This window comes from Pezoporus wallicus, unplaced genomic scaffold, assembly GCF_028554395.1.
Source record: "Pezoporus wallicus isolate ANWC-B61680 ecotype Strahan unplaced genomic scaffold, APGP_CSIRO_Pwel_v1 contig_8467, whole genome shotgun sequence".
Taxonomy (NCBI): domain Eukaryota; kingdom Metazoa; phylum Chordata; class Aves; order Psittaciformes; family Psittacidae; genus Pezoporus; species Pezoporus wallicus.
In genome coordinates this window covers 2,548-16,383 of record NW_026635246.1, presented here as the reverse complement: position 1 = coordinate 16,383, position 13,836 = coordinate 2,548, and the positions used below count along the sequence as shown (strand labels likewise).

General features: G+C 51.2%; 1 protein-coding gene across 1 annotated transcript; it reads right to left on the bottom strand.

Moving 5' to 3' along the window:
• Positions 1-5: 5 nt before the first annotated feature.
• Positions 6-10,738, bottom strand: LOC130601450 (protocadherin alpha-5-like; the record flags this gene model as incomplete). The annotated part of the gene is made up of 3 exons (XM_057413538.1): positions 10,718-10,738; positions 6,170-8,884; positions 6-1,250 (listed from the first exon to the last, which is right to left on the bottom strand). Coding segments are annotated over exons 1-3 (3,981 nt in total), but the record flags the coding sequence as incomplete, so codon positions are not given.
• Positions 10,739-13,836: the final 3,098 nt, after the last annotated feature.

Below are 13,836 nucleotides of genomic sequence, written 5' to 3'. Positions count from 1 at the left end.
GACACCAGATCGAACGGCGCCGGCGGCCACACCGTGCAGCGCACGCGTCCGTTCGCTCCCGAATCTCGGTCCGACACGCTCAGCAGAGCCACCACCGTCCCCACTGCCGCGTCCTCCGGCACCGGCACCGACAGCGACGTCACAACCACGTCCGGCGCGTTGTCGTTCACGTCCAGCACCTCCACCACAACTTTGCAGTGTCCAGACAGAGGTGGGCTCCCCTGATCTGCCGCATCCACTTGCAGGCGATAAACACCAATATCCTCAAAGTCTATGTCTCCCTGGAGTCGGATCTCTCCGCTCTTTCTGTCGATCCCGAAAACGTCTCTTCCATCCTGAGGGAACAGGCTCTGCAGAGAGTACGAGACATCCCTGTTTGTCCCCTCATCCAAATCCGTGGCTGTTACTCTGTACACTATAGTACCGCTTTCAGAATTTTCCGGCAGCTGCACTTTATATACCGATTGGTTGAACTGGGGAGCGTTGTCGTTGGCGTCCAGCACCGAGATCACCAGCTCCATCGTGCCCGTCAGTGGCGGACGGCCCCCGTCGCTTGCAGTTAGCACCAAACGGTGAATCGGCATCGTCTCGCGGTCCAGAGGTTTCCTAAGCACTAGGAATAACGACTCACCCTCCTCCTCGTTTTTTTGTAAATCCAAAGCGAAATGCTCGCTGGGGATGAGGCTATAGGAGAGCTGAGCGTTAGGTCCGACATCTGCATCCGACGCGCCCTCCAGTGGGAAACGAGACCCCGGCAAAGACAGCTCAGCGATGCTGAGGTTTTTCCGGGCAGCGGGGAAGACCGGGGCGTTGTCGTTGATGTCGGTGACCTCCAGCTCCACATGGAACACGCGCAGCGGCCGCTCCACCAGCACCTCCAGCCGCAGGGAGCACGGCGCGCTCTTCCCACACAGCTCCTCCCGGTCCAGCCGCGAGCTCACCACCAGCGCCCCGCTCGCCCCGCTCACCTCCACGCTCGCCCGCCGGCCCTGCGACACCAGCCGCAGCCGCCGCGCCTCCGGCTCGCCCGCCTCCAGGCCCAGGTCCTGCGCCAGCCGGCCCACCACCGTGCCGGCCTTGGCTTCCTCCGGCACCGAGTACCGCACCTGCCCGCCGACCAGCGCCCAGGCCAACTGCAGCACCACCACCAAGGCACCATCACACACGCCCATTTTCATGGCCATCGCAGCCTTCGGCATTGACCCGGGCCCCGCACTGTTCCCCGCCGACGCCTGGATGCGCCGGCTCTCCTGCTCGGCCCGCGCGCCCCCTCCCCGCGCTCACAGCCGGGCTTTCCGCCTCTCTCACTGAGGCGGAGCCGCCGACACGCCGTTTCTGAGCCTGCAGCGACACCGTGTGCTGCTCCAGCGCCTCAGACGCTTTCTGACAGTCCCAATCCTCCGGATCCGGACAGCTCCTCTCGCTCGCCTCATCTTCTTTCCGTTGTTTCCTTGTTTTCCTTATTCCGTGTTTTTTGCTTGCGTACATTCCTTTCCTTCTTCCTCTTTCTTCGCCTGATTTTTCCCTTATTCACATTCTCAATGTTTTATCTGTTCTCCATTCTCCCTTTTCATTCTTACCCAGACCTATCTTGCTCTTTACGCCCTTTTCCCGTCACTTCTCCCCAGTACCTCTCCTCTCGGTGACATCTCCCAGTCAGCTCCGGCGCCGCGGCGGACACCATCATAGACGGACACATTCCCGCTAATGAGGGGGCAGCAGCGGCCGAGCGCGGTGCTCTGCCCACGGGAGGAGCAGCTACAGAACTGTTCTGCTCCCCGACCAGAAGTGACCTCGGTGAGAACTCGTCATCATCTCTTCCCTCCTTCCTTTCTCCTTCCTTTTTTCATTTCCTTCTGCTACTCTTTCTCTCCTCTCGTTTCTCTCTTCATATTCTTAATTATTTCTTTTCCATTCTCTTCCCTTGCCTATGTTTCCTACACTCCTTTTCCACTTTCATCTTTGTCTCTTCTGTTCTTTACTTCCTTTAATAAACATTCCCAAAGCACACAGCTCGTTCACAAGGAAGAATGGACAGGCCCTTTAGCATGAACCCTTTTTCGTCTTCCTCAGCACACTTCATCAAGCCTTGCAGAGTGTCCATGAGTACCAAAGATGCTGAGTTCCTCAACTCCATTTAGCATTTCCAGATAACATTAGAGCAAGCTGGTAATATCTTCAATCATATCATCCTTTTTTTTTCTCCCACCGAGTCCTTCCTTTCCTACATTTCTTTTGCTAGTCCTCTTTTTTATTTCTTGCCATGCTGTGCTCTCTTTTGTTCCATTTCTCTTCTGCTTCCATTCTTGTTTCTTCGTGTTCTTTTTGTCCATTACCAAATTGTTCTTAAAATAGTTCCACCATGGTTGCTATGAACCACTGACATGCCCTTTGGTAAGAGCTCTCATTCGTCTTCCATACCACCTTCCATTCCTCTGGTCACAGAAGAGCCTTCCTGCTTTCATCCCATCCATGCATCTTCAACTTCCCCTCTCTTCACAATGAAGGCCAAACCCTCCAGCCCTCAGTCCTCTCCAGCACCCAGCAAATAACAGAGAAAGGCAATCAAATGGCAAAGAACAGCTCTGTTACAGCAGAACAATCCATCACCCTTTGTAACAGAAGACCAGGTACTGGAACCTGTAATGAAACAGACCCCAAATACTCCAAACTACTCAGGGGAAACTTGTTCAGAAAATCAAACCCGTCACAGTTCAGCAACACAACCCTTCACAAAAGCTCAGAAAACATGGGTGAACCACAACTCCTGAGTGCTCTCCAGGTACCTCGAAAAACACCCATTATTCCACCCTCATCATCCACCTGCAGAATGAACTTGAGGATCACTCTTTTTTTTCAGGCAGCAAGGCTCTGCTAGAACAACACAGCAAGAACCTCCATTCCCAGGGCCTTAGTTCCCGTGCCATACATAGCTCCCAGTCATTAGCATGATTCAGTCATCACACACCCAAATTAAAGCCAAGGTAACACCACAGCGTTTTCACCGAGAACATCCCCTTAGTGCCCAATGCATCCAATCCGAAGAACGCATCAAGATCACTCCATCTGTCTTTGCTTCCACCTTCTTAACCTCTGACATGCAGCAGCAGGAAGGGAACGAGGACAGGTAGTGGTGCTTTTTTCTCTAAATCTACAGGCATTTCAATCCAGGCAACACTCATCGATACAACAGGAAGAACCACAACTAAATGACAACAGAAGTACATCAGCCTCTCAAACACATTCTCTATAATGACTTACCTCTAGCATCACTGGCATCCAGAAAAAGAAACACTTTCAGTACAGCAGAATCGGTTTTGACACTTTGTCCCTTAACATTATCTGCAATCTCAGGGGATGCTGGACAGAAAAAAATTATTCATGTTCTCCAGAAGCTTTGAAAATACTTAACATTGTATGGTGCTCCCTCACGCATCTCTATCAAATAGGAAGCAGGAGGGAAACCTGAAAGTTAGTGACATTCTCTTAGCGACATCCTCAGCTCAGGAGAGTGGAAAAACCTTCCCACACACTCATGAATATTCCCCAAAAGCCAGGCACCTGACAGGTGCCAAAATTCCACAATCTCCATCTCATCCCGTTTCCAACACATTGCCAATATGACAAAAAAAAAAAAACACAAACAAAACAAGGGATAGCCCTTTTCATTATAAAGAAAACAGAAGGAACACATCCTATCTACTGCAAGAGAAAGCTTGCTAACAACTTGATAACAAAGAGCACTTCTTCCCCTCCCTCACAAAACTAAGAACAGAAATCTGATACAAATTTTGTAAAGATCTTATTTTTTAATCAATGACATTCCATGTCAAAACCAAATGATTTTTGTACAGCAGTTATCTTCAGAAGCACTGAAGACACCAGGCTGCAAAGATATGTAGAACTTCTGGAGGCCCTGAGAGGATCCCAGGAGAGCAGCTCTGCAAGGCAGAGAACTTCAGGTTATCTATTGGCATCCTCTATCCCATGCCATGGGAAATGTGACCTCCACAGCTAAGCAGACATTTTCAGTTCTTCCTCAATGACACAGACTGCATTCTCCCCAGCATCTCCATTTCCTTAAGGGAAAGCTCTACCCTGCTCAAGGTCATGCTTCCAATGATGGAGACACAGGCCCTACTCAATGTCATCACTGCCACAATACTCAAAGGTTGCTGCACCATAAGGACATGTCTCAGCTCTAAACCCCCCTCAGATCATGACCCAGGTCTTTGCACATACCTTCCCTCAGGATTGGCACCACAACATATGGAGTGATACCTTTTCTGCATAGTAAAGTTCCATTTGAAATTGAGTTATTAAAAATGTTTGGATTAGAGCTCTGATACCTCTGATCCCAGATCACAAGGATCTTATTCTTCAAGAGAACCACATTAAATGCTGGAAAACCAAAGCTGGGCATGTATATCCAGACATCAAAATGAGCCACGCTTGACAAGAGGATACATCATCTCTACCAAAGCTGATGATGCAGGTACACAAGGAGAGGAAGTCAAGCACACAGAGATTACAGCCACATTTCCTGAGAAATCCTGCCTCAGCAGGACCAACAAACCACCATAGCAACATGAATGCCTGTGGAAATGCTGTAGATGCCCACCACTATACAAGGACAGCAGGCTGAAACATTAGCTTCCTACAACAACTTTCCCAAAGCAGGATCAAAAAGATTCATCAGACACTATTTAGCAGTCAGCATCTCACCCACGTTTCTTACATCAGCCAGCAACAGCAAAAGGAACTATCCCTGGTGAAAGATTCTCAAAATCAAAAGATTGACATTTCAGTATCGCATATTATCTTAAGATCCAGAAGGCCTCCAAGTCCAAACTGTCTGGATCCTGGGAAAGGATCCTGGACTGGAATAGGCTGTGCCTTTCCTGCTTTATGCTTTACCCTGGTCTTCTCCCCAGTTTGAGAGATGTGCTCTCAGGACAAGTATGTCATCTCCATTACTACCTTGCTACATGGCCCATGATCCTCCCGAAGACTTCCAATTCAGACAAGTCTTCCCACTACTCAAGGTCACCCCTATCAAGTGTCCAGGCCCTACTCAAGGCCACTGCCACACTCACCTCCTTGACATGCTTGTTTTATTCCAAAAATCAGAGCTCACTCCAGCATTTGGACACCCTTCCAAAAAATGAGACCACTTTAAATAAAACTACATGCCAATTGTATCATACAGTGTGCAGCACACTTGAAATGTTCAAAAGGTGATAACAGCTCTAAATTGCAGTGGAATTCATTGTTCTTTGACAGAACAACAAAAATGTTGTCAAGCCTCCCAGTGTAACAGATTGGTTTTGTAGGACAATTTGGATTTATGGGTTAGTTATGAGGGTTTATTTCCTTTGTAAGAGTGTGGCTGCTGATGCAAATATTGAAAGAACATCAAAGCTACCCAGTGTGTCATGCTACTTCAGTGGTCAGGAGTAGAAATCAACACCTGTTGCCATTAACAAGAGCCTCACAAAAAACATACAGACGATGTAATAAACTGTGTTCAGCAGACTCTCTTTAATTGACCCTTCAAGTTTTTTACCTCTGATGGAACTGATCCACAATTTGGACCTCATGAGCATAGCACAACATTACAATGTTACCTAAAGTTGAGGAGAATTTTGGGTCCTTCGACAGAAAGTTTACAGTTCATCCCTGAGGCTGCCAATGATGATGATACAAATGCTGAAAGCCCATCCAAAAGCGAGAAATGGAAATCTATAGCATGATTCAGCAATGCAGAAATACGAAAGGACTTTCCCTTTCTGACAAATACAGCGAGCCACAGTCCTTTGCCTAAAAACTTTCCCATGCTGAGCAGAGCTACAACATCCTTGAAAAAGCACACAGAGAAGTCTAAAACGGCTCCCTCAATTTCATTATAACTCTAATGAGGAAATCAAAATGGAGAAAATCCACCACAGGTAGGGAAACTACTGAAATCCCAAATGACACCTGGCATCTAATCTCTTCCAGAGGAGGATCAGGAAAGATGATAAAACATCCCTCATAACGAAAGGGACTGCATTCTTGGGGAGATCTTTCCCTTCACCCCATCAACAGAGCCGGGGTCCTTCGGAGAATTCGGAGGCAGACACTAAGATGCCCACCAAACACATATCGCCCTCAGTCCCGAGGGCTGAACCCAGCTCAGAGAGCGCCTGCTTATCGAGCGGGCGAGAAAGGCGACTGGGGAAGACGGTGCCGGGGTAAGGAAGGGTGGGAAAGGAAGGGTGGGAGCGCCACTGACCGTCTGCAGCAGAACGGGCGCCTCCGGATGCGTCACTTTCGCTGCGGAATCGGGCGGCGGTGGGAAGTTGGGGCTGAAAACCATCAGGTCGCTCTTGCCCGCACCGTCCGCCACGCACAGGCTCCGGCTCTGGCGCTGCGAGTACGACCAGCTCCCCACTTCGCTGGCGCACACGAGAGTGGCAGGACCGGGACCCGACAAAACGGCTGCCCGCGGCGCCCACCTCGCCGCCCCATACAGCACCACCGCCAGCAGGAACAGGCTCGACACCACGCAGATGGCCACCACCAGCCACACGTTCGTCGTCGTCGCCGCAGATGCCGCAGCCAATGCGCCGCTCTGCGCCGGCCGGAGCCCCGCCCCCAACGAGCCCGAGCTCGTGGCTACCAGCGCCGCCTCGGCGCCCTCCACCAGCGACACGCTCAGCGTGGCCGTGGCCGAGCGCGCAGGCTCGCCGTGGTCCCGCACCACGATGACCAGGCGCTGCCGAGGGCCGTCCGCCTCCTCCAGCGCCCGCGCCGTGCTCACCTCGCCGCTGTAAAGCCCCACGCGGAACGGGCCCTTGCCCCGAGGCTCCCACAGCTCGTAGCGCAGCCACGCGTTGTAGCCCGAGTCCGCGTCCACCGCGCGGATCTTCGCCAACACCTGCCCCGCCGGCGCCCCCACGTCGCCCACGCCCACAGCGCCAAAGAGCCCACCCGACGCCGCCGAGCCCGCGGCCCCGACGCCCGGCCCGCCCCCGGCAGGCGGCAGCAGCACCGGCGCGTTGTCGTTCTCGTCCAGCACGAAGAGCTGCACCGTGGTGTTGCCGCACAGCGCCGGCTCCCCTGCGTCCACCGCCCGCACCTCGAACTGCAGCACCTGCAGCTCCTCGTAGTCCAGCGGCTGCAGCGCCCACAGCCGACCGCTCTCCGCGTCCACCGACACGTAGCTCGATGCCGGACGCCACCCGACGCCCGACACCGCGGCCCCGCCGCCGCTCTCCGCCACCGAGTAGCTCACGCGCCCGTTGCCCGCCTCGTCCGGGTCCCGCGCCCACAGCCGCGCCAGCTCCGCGCCCGCCGCGTTGTTCTCCCGCGCCAGCACCGTGTACACGGCCTGCGGGAACGCCGGCGCGTTGTCGTTCACGTCCGACACCGGCACACGCAGACCCCGGCTGGCGCGCAGCGGCGGCGCCCCGCCGTCCTCCGCCCGCACCTCCACATCGTATTCAGACACCCGCTCCCGGTCCAGCGCCTCCCGCAGCACCAGCGAGTACGAGCCCGCGAACGTCGACACCAGATCGAACGGCGCCGACGGCCACACCGTGCAGCGCACGCGCCCGTTCGCCCCCGAGTCCCGGTCCGACACGCTCAGCAGAGCCACCACCGTCCCCACAGCCGCGTCCTCCGGCACCGGCACCGACAGCGACGTCACCCACACCTCCGGTGCGTTGTCGTTCACGTCTAGCACCTCCACCACCACCTTGCAGTGTCCTGATAGCGGGGGAGTCCCCTGATCTGTTGCTTCAATTTGTATCTCGTATGAACGGACGTCTTCAAAGTCCAGGGCGCCCGTTAGACGGATCTCCCCTGTTTCTGGATTCAAAAGAAAAATGTTTAACCCCTTCTGGGGAAAAGTATTACTCGCTGTGAATGTCAATTCGGCATTGCTCCCCGCATCCGGATCCGTGGCGTTCACCCGAGCCACCAACGTCCCCTCTGTAGCGTTTTCCAGCAGCTGCACTTTATAGACAGACTGGTTGAACTGTGGCGCGTTGTCGTTGGCGTCTAGCACCGAGATCACCAGGTCCACAGTGCCCGTCAGCGCTGGACGGCCCCCGTCGCTCGCAGTTAGCACCAAACGGTGAATCGCCATAGTCTCGCGGTCCAGAGATTTCTTGAGCACCAGAAAAAGCGATTCTCGGTATTCTTCACTCCGCTGTAAATCCAAAGCGAAATGCTCACTGGCGCTGAGGCTATAGGAGAGCTGAGCGTTGGCTCCGACATCTGCATCCGACGCGCCCTCCAGCGGGAAACGAGACCCCGGCAGAGTGGTGTATTCCGCGATGCTGAGGTTTTTCCGTGCAGCGGGGAAGACCGGGGCGTTGTCGTTGATGTCGGTGACCTCCAGCTCCACATGGAACACGCGCAGCGGCCGCTCCACCAGCACCTCCAGCCGCAGGGAGCAAGGCGCGCTCTTCCCACACAGCTCCTCCCGGTCCAGCCGCGAGCTCACCACCAGCGCCCCGCTCGCCCCGCTCACCTCCACGCTCGCCCGCCGGCCCTGCGACACCAGCCGCAGCCGCCGCGTCTCCGGCTCCCCCGCCTCCAGGCCCAGGTCCTGCGCCAGCCGGCCCACCACCGTGCCGGCCTTGGCTTCCTCCGGCACCGAGTACCGCACCTGCCCGCCGACCAGCACCCAGGCCAACTGCAGCATCAGCACCAACAGGGCACCACGACACACGCCGCCCATCTCCATCGCCGCCTCCGGCACGGGCCCCGCACTGCTCCCCGCCGCCGTCCGGATGCACCGGCTCTCCTGTTCGGCCCGCGCCGCCCCCCCCGCGCTCACAGCCGGGCTTTCCGCCGCTCGCACCGGGGCGGAGCCGCCGACACGCCGTTTCTGAGCCTGCAGCGACACCGTGTGCTGCTCCAACGCCTCATGCGCTCTGCTCTCTTTTCGCCTCTTCCCTTATTTCGTTGTTTCCTTTTATGCCGCGCTTTTTGCTTGTACACATTATTTCCTATTTCATCACCTGCTTTTTTCCCTTACGCAAATTCTTAATGTTTTATCTGTTCTCCATTCTCCCTTTTCATTCTTGCCCAGCCCTATGTTGTTCTTTACGCTCCTTTCTCGTCACTCTGCATCCCCCTCTCTCCTCTTCCCTCGATGACAGCTCCCAGTCAGCTCCGGCGCCGCCTCGGACGTAGGCGGACACAGTCCCCCTGGTGACGGGGCAGCAGCGTCGAAGCGCGGTGCTTTGCCAACAGTTCTGTTCCGCGACCAGAAGTGACTTCAGAGCGGGCTCGTCATCATCTCTTCGTTCCTCTTTCTCTGCTTCCTTTCTCACCTTCCTTTTTTCCTTTCCTTCTGCTAGTGTCTTTCCTCTCCGTTTTTATATTTCCTTTTCTGTCTTCCATCATCTTCCCCTGTGTTTTCTACACTACACTCCTCTTCCACTGTCATCTTTGTGGTATTTCCAAACCACACACCACGCTCACAAGGAAGGACAGACAGGCCCCCTAGAATCCATCTTGCTGACAGTTCTTCATAAGGCATTGCAGAGTGTGCATGAGTACCGAGGATGCTGAGTTCCTCAACTCCATTCAGGGTCTCCAGATAACATGAGAGCATGCTGGTTATCTCTTCAAGCATCTCTTCCTCTATTTTTCTCTCCCACCGAGTCCTTCCTTTTCTTTTCTTTTACCCATCCTTTCTCTTTTTTTCTTCATTTTCTCATTTTTTTCTTTCTTGCCTGGCTGTGCACTATCTGTGCTTCCATTTCTCTTCCGATTCCATCCTTCTCATTTTGTCCTTTATGAAAATGTTCTTAAAATAGCTACACCATCCTCTCCATGAAGCACCATCTTGCCCCTTAGCAAGACCTCTCATTCATCTTTCATGCCACCTTCCATTCTTCTGGTCATAGAAGAGCCTTCCTGCTTTCATCCAATCCATGCAACTTCAACTTCCCCTCTCTTCACAATGAAGGCCAAACTCTCCAGCCTTCAGTCCTCTCCAGCACCCAGCAAATAACAGAGCAAGGCAATCAAATGGCAAGGGACAGCTCTTGCTACAGCAGAACAGAATCCACCCTTTGTAACGGAAGCCCAAGCACCACCTACTGGAACCGCAATGAAACAGACCCCAAAGGCTCCAAACTATGCAGAGGAATCCCTCAGAAACAAACCCATCACAGCCCAGCAACACAACCCTTCTTAGTGGCTCAAAAAGCATGGGAGAATGACAGGTCCTGAGTACTCCCCATACACCTCGATGAACAGCCATTCTTCCACCCTCATCACCCACCTACAGAATGAACTTGATCATTTTTTCAGGCAGCAAGGCTCTGCTAGAACAACAGAGCAAGAACCTCCATTCCCAGATCCTTAGTCCCCATGCCATACATTGCTCCCAGTTACTAACACGATTCACTCATCACACACCCAAACAGAAGCCACCAAGGTTCCACTACAGCATTTTCATCAAGAACACCCCTCAATGCAAAATGCATCCCCTCCAAGGAATCCATCAAGGTCCCTCCATCTGTCCTTGCTTCCACCCCTTCAACCTCTGACATGCAGCAGCAGAAAGGGAATGAGGACAAGTGGTGGTGCTTTGCTGCTCCAAACCTACAGGCATTTAAATCAAGGCAACATTCAGTTGATACAACAGGAAGAATCACAACTAAATGACAACAGATGTACATCAGCCTCTCAAACATTATAACAAGTGACTTACCTGTAGTGTCACTGGTGTCATCTTCAGAAAAAGAAACTTTCAGTACAGAAAAAATGATTTTGAGGAACACTGTCCCTTAATATGTGCAATCTCAGGGGATGCTGGATAGAAGAAATTACTCATGTTCTCCAAAAGCTTTGAAAACACTGGAACTGCATGGTGCTCCCTCATGCACCTCTATCCAAGGGGAAGCAGGAAAGTAAGCTGAAAGCTAGTGAAATTCTCTTAAGAACATGATCAGCTCAGAAAAGTGGAAAGACCTTCCCACACACTCATGAATATTCCCCAAAAGCTTGCCACCTGAGAGGTGCCAAAATTCAACAGTCTCCATCTCATCGCCTGTTTCCAAAACACTGATAGTATGAATAAAAAAAAAACAAAACAAAACAAGGGATGGACCTTTTCACTATAAAGAAAACAGAAAAAAACATTCCATCTACTGCAAGAGAAGGCCTGCTGACTTGATTACGACGAGCAGTTCTTCCCCTCCTTTACAAGACTAAGACCAGAAAGATGATAACCATTTTGAAAAGATTCTCGTTTAAGCAAGAACATTCCACATTGAAACCAAATGATTAAAGGCACATACAGCTGTTATCTTCAAAAGCAGTGATACCACTGAAAAGATCAGGCTGCCATGATATGTAGAACTTCTGGAGGCCTTGAGAGGATCCTATGTGCCTGGCCTCTTCTCAAAGTTATCTATTGGAATCTTCTATGCCACGGGAAACGTGAGCTTTACAGCTAAGCAGGCATTCTCCAGTTCTTCCCCAATGACACAGACTGCATTCTCCCCAGCATCTCCATTTCCTTAATGCAAAGTTCTTCCCTGCTCAAGGTCATGCTCGCCATGATGCAGACACAGGCCCTACTCAGTACCATGACTGCCACAACACCCAAATGTTGCTCCACCAAAAAAACATGCCCACAACACCCTCTCAGATCATGACCCAGGTCTTTGCACATACCTTCCCTCAGAATTGGCACCACAACATATGGAGTGATACCTTTTCTGCACACTAAGGTTCAAACAAATTGAGTTCTTAGAAATGTTTGTACTAGATCTCTGATACCTTTGATCCCAGGCCACATGGATCATTCCCCACGAGAAACACACCAATACTAGAATACCAGAGCTGGGTGTGTATGTCCAGATATCAGAATGAGACACGTGACAATCAGGACACACCATCTATACCAAGGCTGATGATGCAGGTGCCCAAATAGGAAAAGTCAAAGACACAGAGGTTACACCCACCTCCTCATGTGCCCTGAGAAATTCTGCCTCAGCAGAACCAAAGAGCCATCTCAGGAACATTAACACCTGTGGAAATGCTGCAGATGCCCACCACTACATAAGGACAGCAGGTTGAAACTCTATTTTCCCACAACCTTCCCAAAACAGGAACGAAAAGGTTCATCAGACAGTATTCAGTAGTTAGCATCACACCAATTCTTCCCAAACACATTGCTTACATCAGACAGCAGCAGCACTACAGGGTAACTGTCTCTGGTGGGAGAGACACACTCAAAAGTCATTATGGGCATTTCGCTACCACACACTGTCTCAAGATCCAGAAGGCCTCCAACTCCAAACACACTGGGAGCCCAGAAAAGGATCCTGGGCAGGAACAGTCTGTGCCCTTCCTGCTTTCTGCTTTCCTCTGGTCATTTCCCAGCACCCCAGCCTGGGACATATGTTCTCAGGACAAGCACAATGTCTCCCATTATTGCCTTACTATATAGCCCATTGTCTTCTCAAGGATTTCCAATTCAGGCAAATCTTCCGAAGGACTGCTCAAGGTCACCCTTCATATCATGAGGTGCTAAGGCCATACTCAGGCCCACTACCACATTCACCACCCTGTCATGCCACTATTCTCTTCCCAAAATGAGGGCTCACTCCAGCATTTATGGATCCTTCCAAATATTGAGAGTATTCTAAAAAAAAAAAAAACAAACCCAAATAACAATTGTATATAGAGATGACGTGCAGCACACAAAAGCTGATGAAAGAACACCTCTAAATTGCAATGGAATTCATTACATTCTGGGGTACAGCAAGACAAATATTTACAAGAACCCCAATGTAAAAGATTATATTGGTTCTGTAGGACAATTTGGATTTAGGGGTTTGTTATCAGAGGGCTGTTTGTTTTTTTCCTTTGTGTGTGGCTGCTGATTCAAATATTGAAAGAACACCAAAGCAGACCAGTGTATGTCATGCCCCTTCACTGGTCAGGAGTACAAATTCACAACTTTTGACATCAATGAGAGTCCCATTAAAAAAAAAAAAAAAGAGCAAACCCAGCCCCAAAACAACACAGCCTTATCACTGTGTTTATCAGACTCTGTAGTTGACCCTTCATATTCTGTTACCTCAGATGGAACTGATCCACACCTGGGAGCTCTTTTACACCTCTGAAATGTTAAACATGTATTTGTAGAGATGGTGTCAAAATAGCACTGATGGCAATAGGCACTGATTTCCTTCTGTGAGAGAACAACTTGAATGCTGATGAGCACAGCACTGCAATGGATGCCAAAAAAAAATATATGGGAATATTTGGGGTTTTTTTTAAATACAAATTTTCCAGTTCTTCGTTCATGATGTCAATTCTGATGATATACTGAGACTATCCAAAAAGTCCAGCGACACTTCTGCAGCCAGGAAAACTACAGCATGATTCAGGAGTGCATAAATACAAATGGAAACCTGTAATTACTGACATCAACGATGATTCAGTGTCCTACGCCTGAACACTTTATGCTACTGAGCTGAGTTACATCCGTGCATACAGGAAAATGCCTCCCTAATTTCATTATGACTCTCGTGGAAGAACAGATGTGGAGAATATCCACCACAGGCAAAGAAACCACTAAAGTCCCGATTGCCACGTGGCATCACTTCTCTTGAACGGGAGAACCACAGCACAAGAGGACAATTTTTTAACAAGCAACCCCACATAACAGAAGGGATTTACTTCAAGGGACACCTTTCTCTTCTACCAGGCTGGAATGCTCTGGCCAGGATGCAGAAGCTGATGAAAAGGTGCCCAGAAGAGAATCAAATATCGTCCCAGCACCCACACCTCTCAGGAGCCGGCGACTGAGCCCAC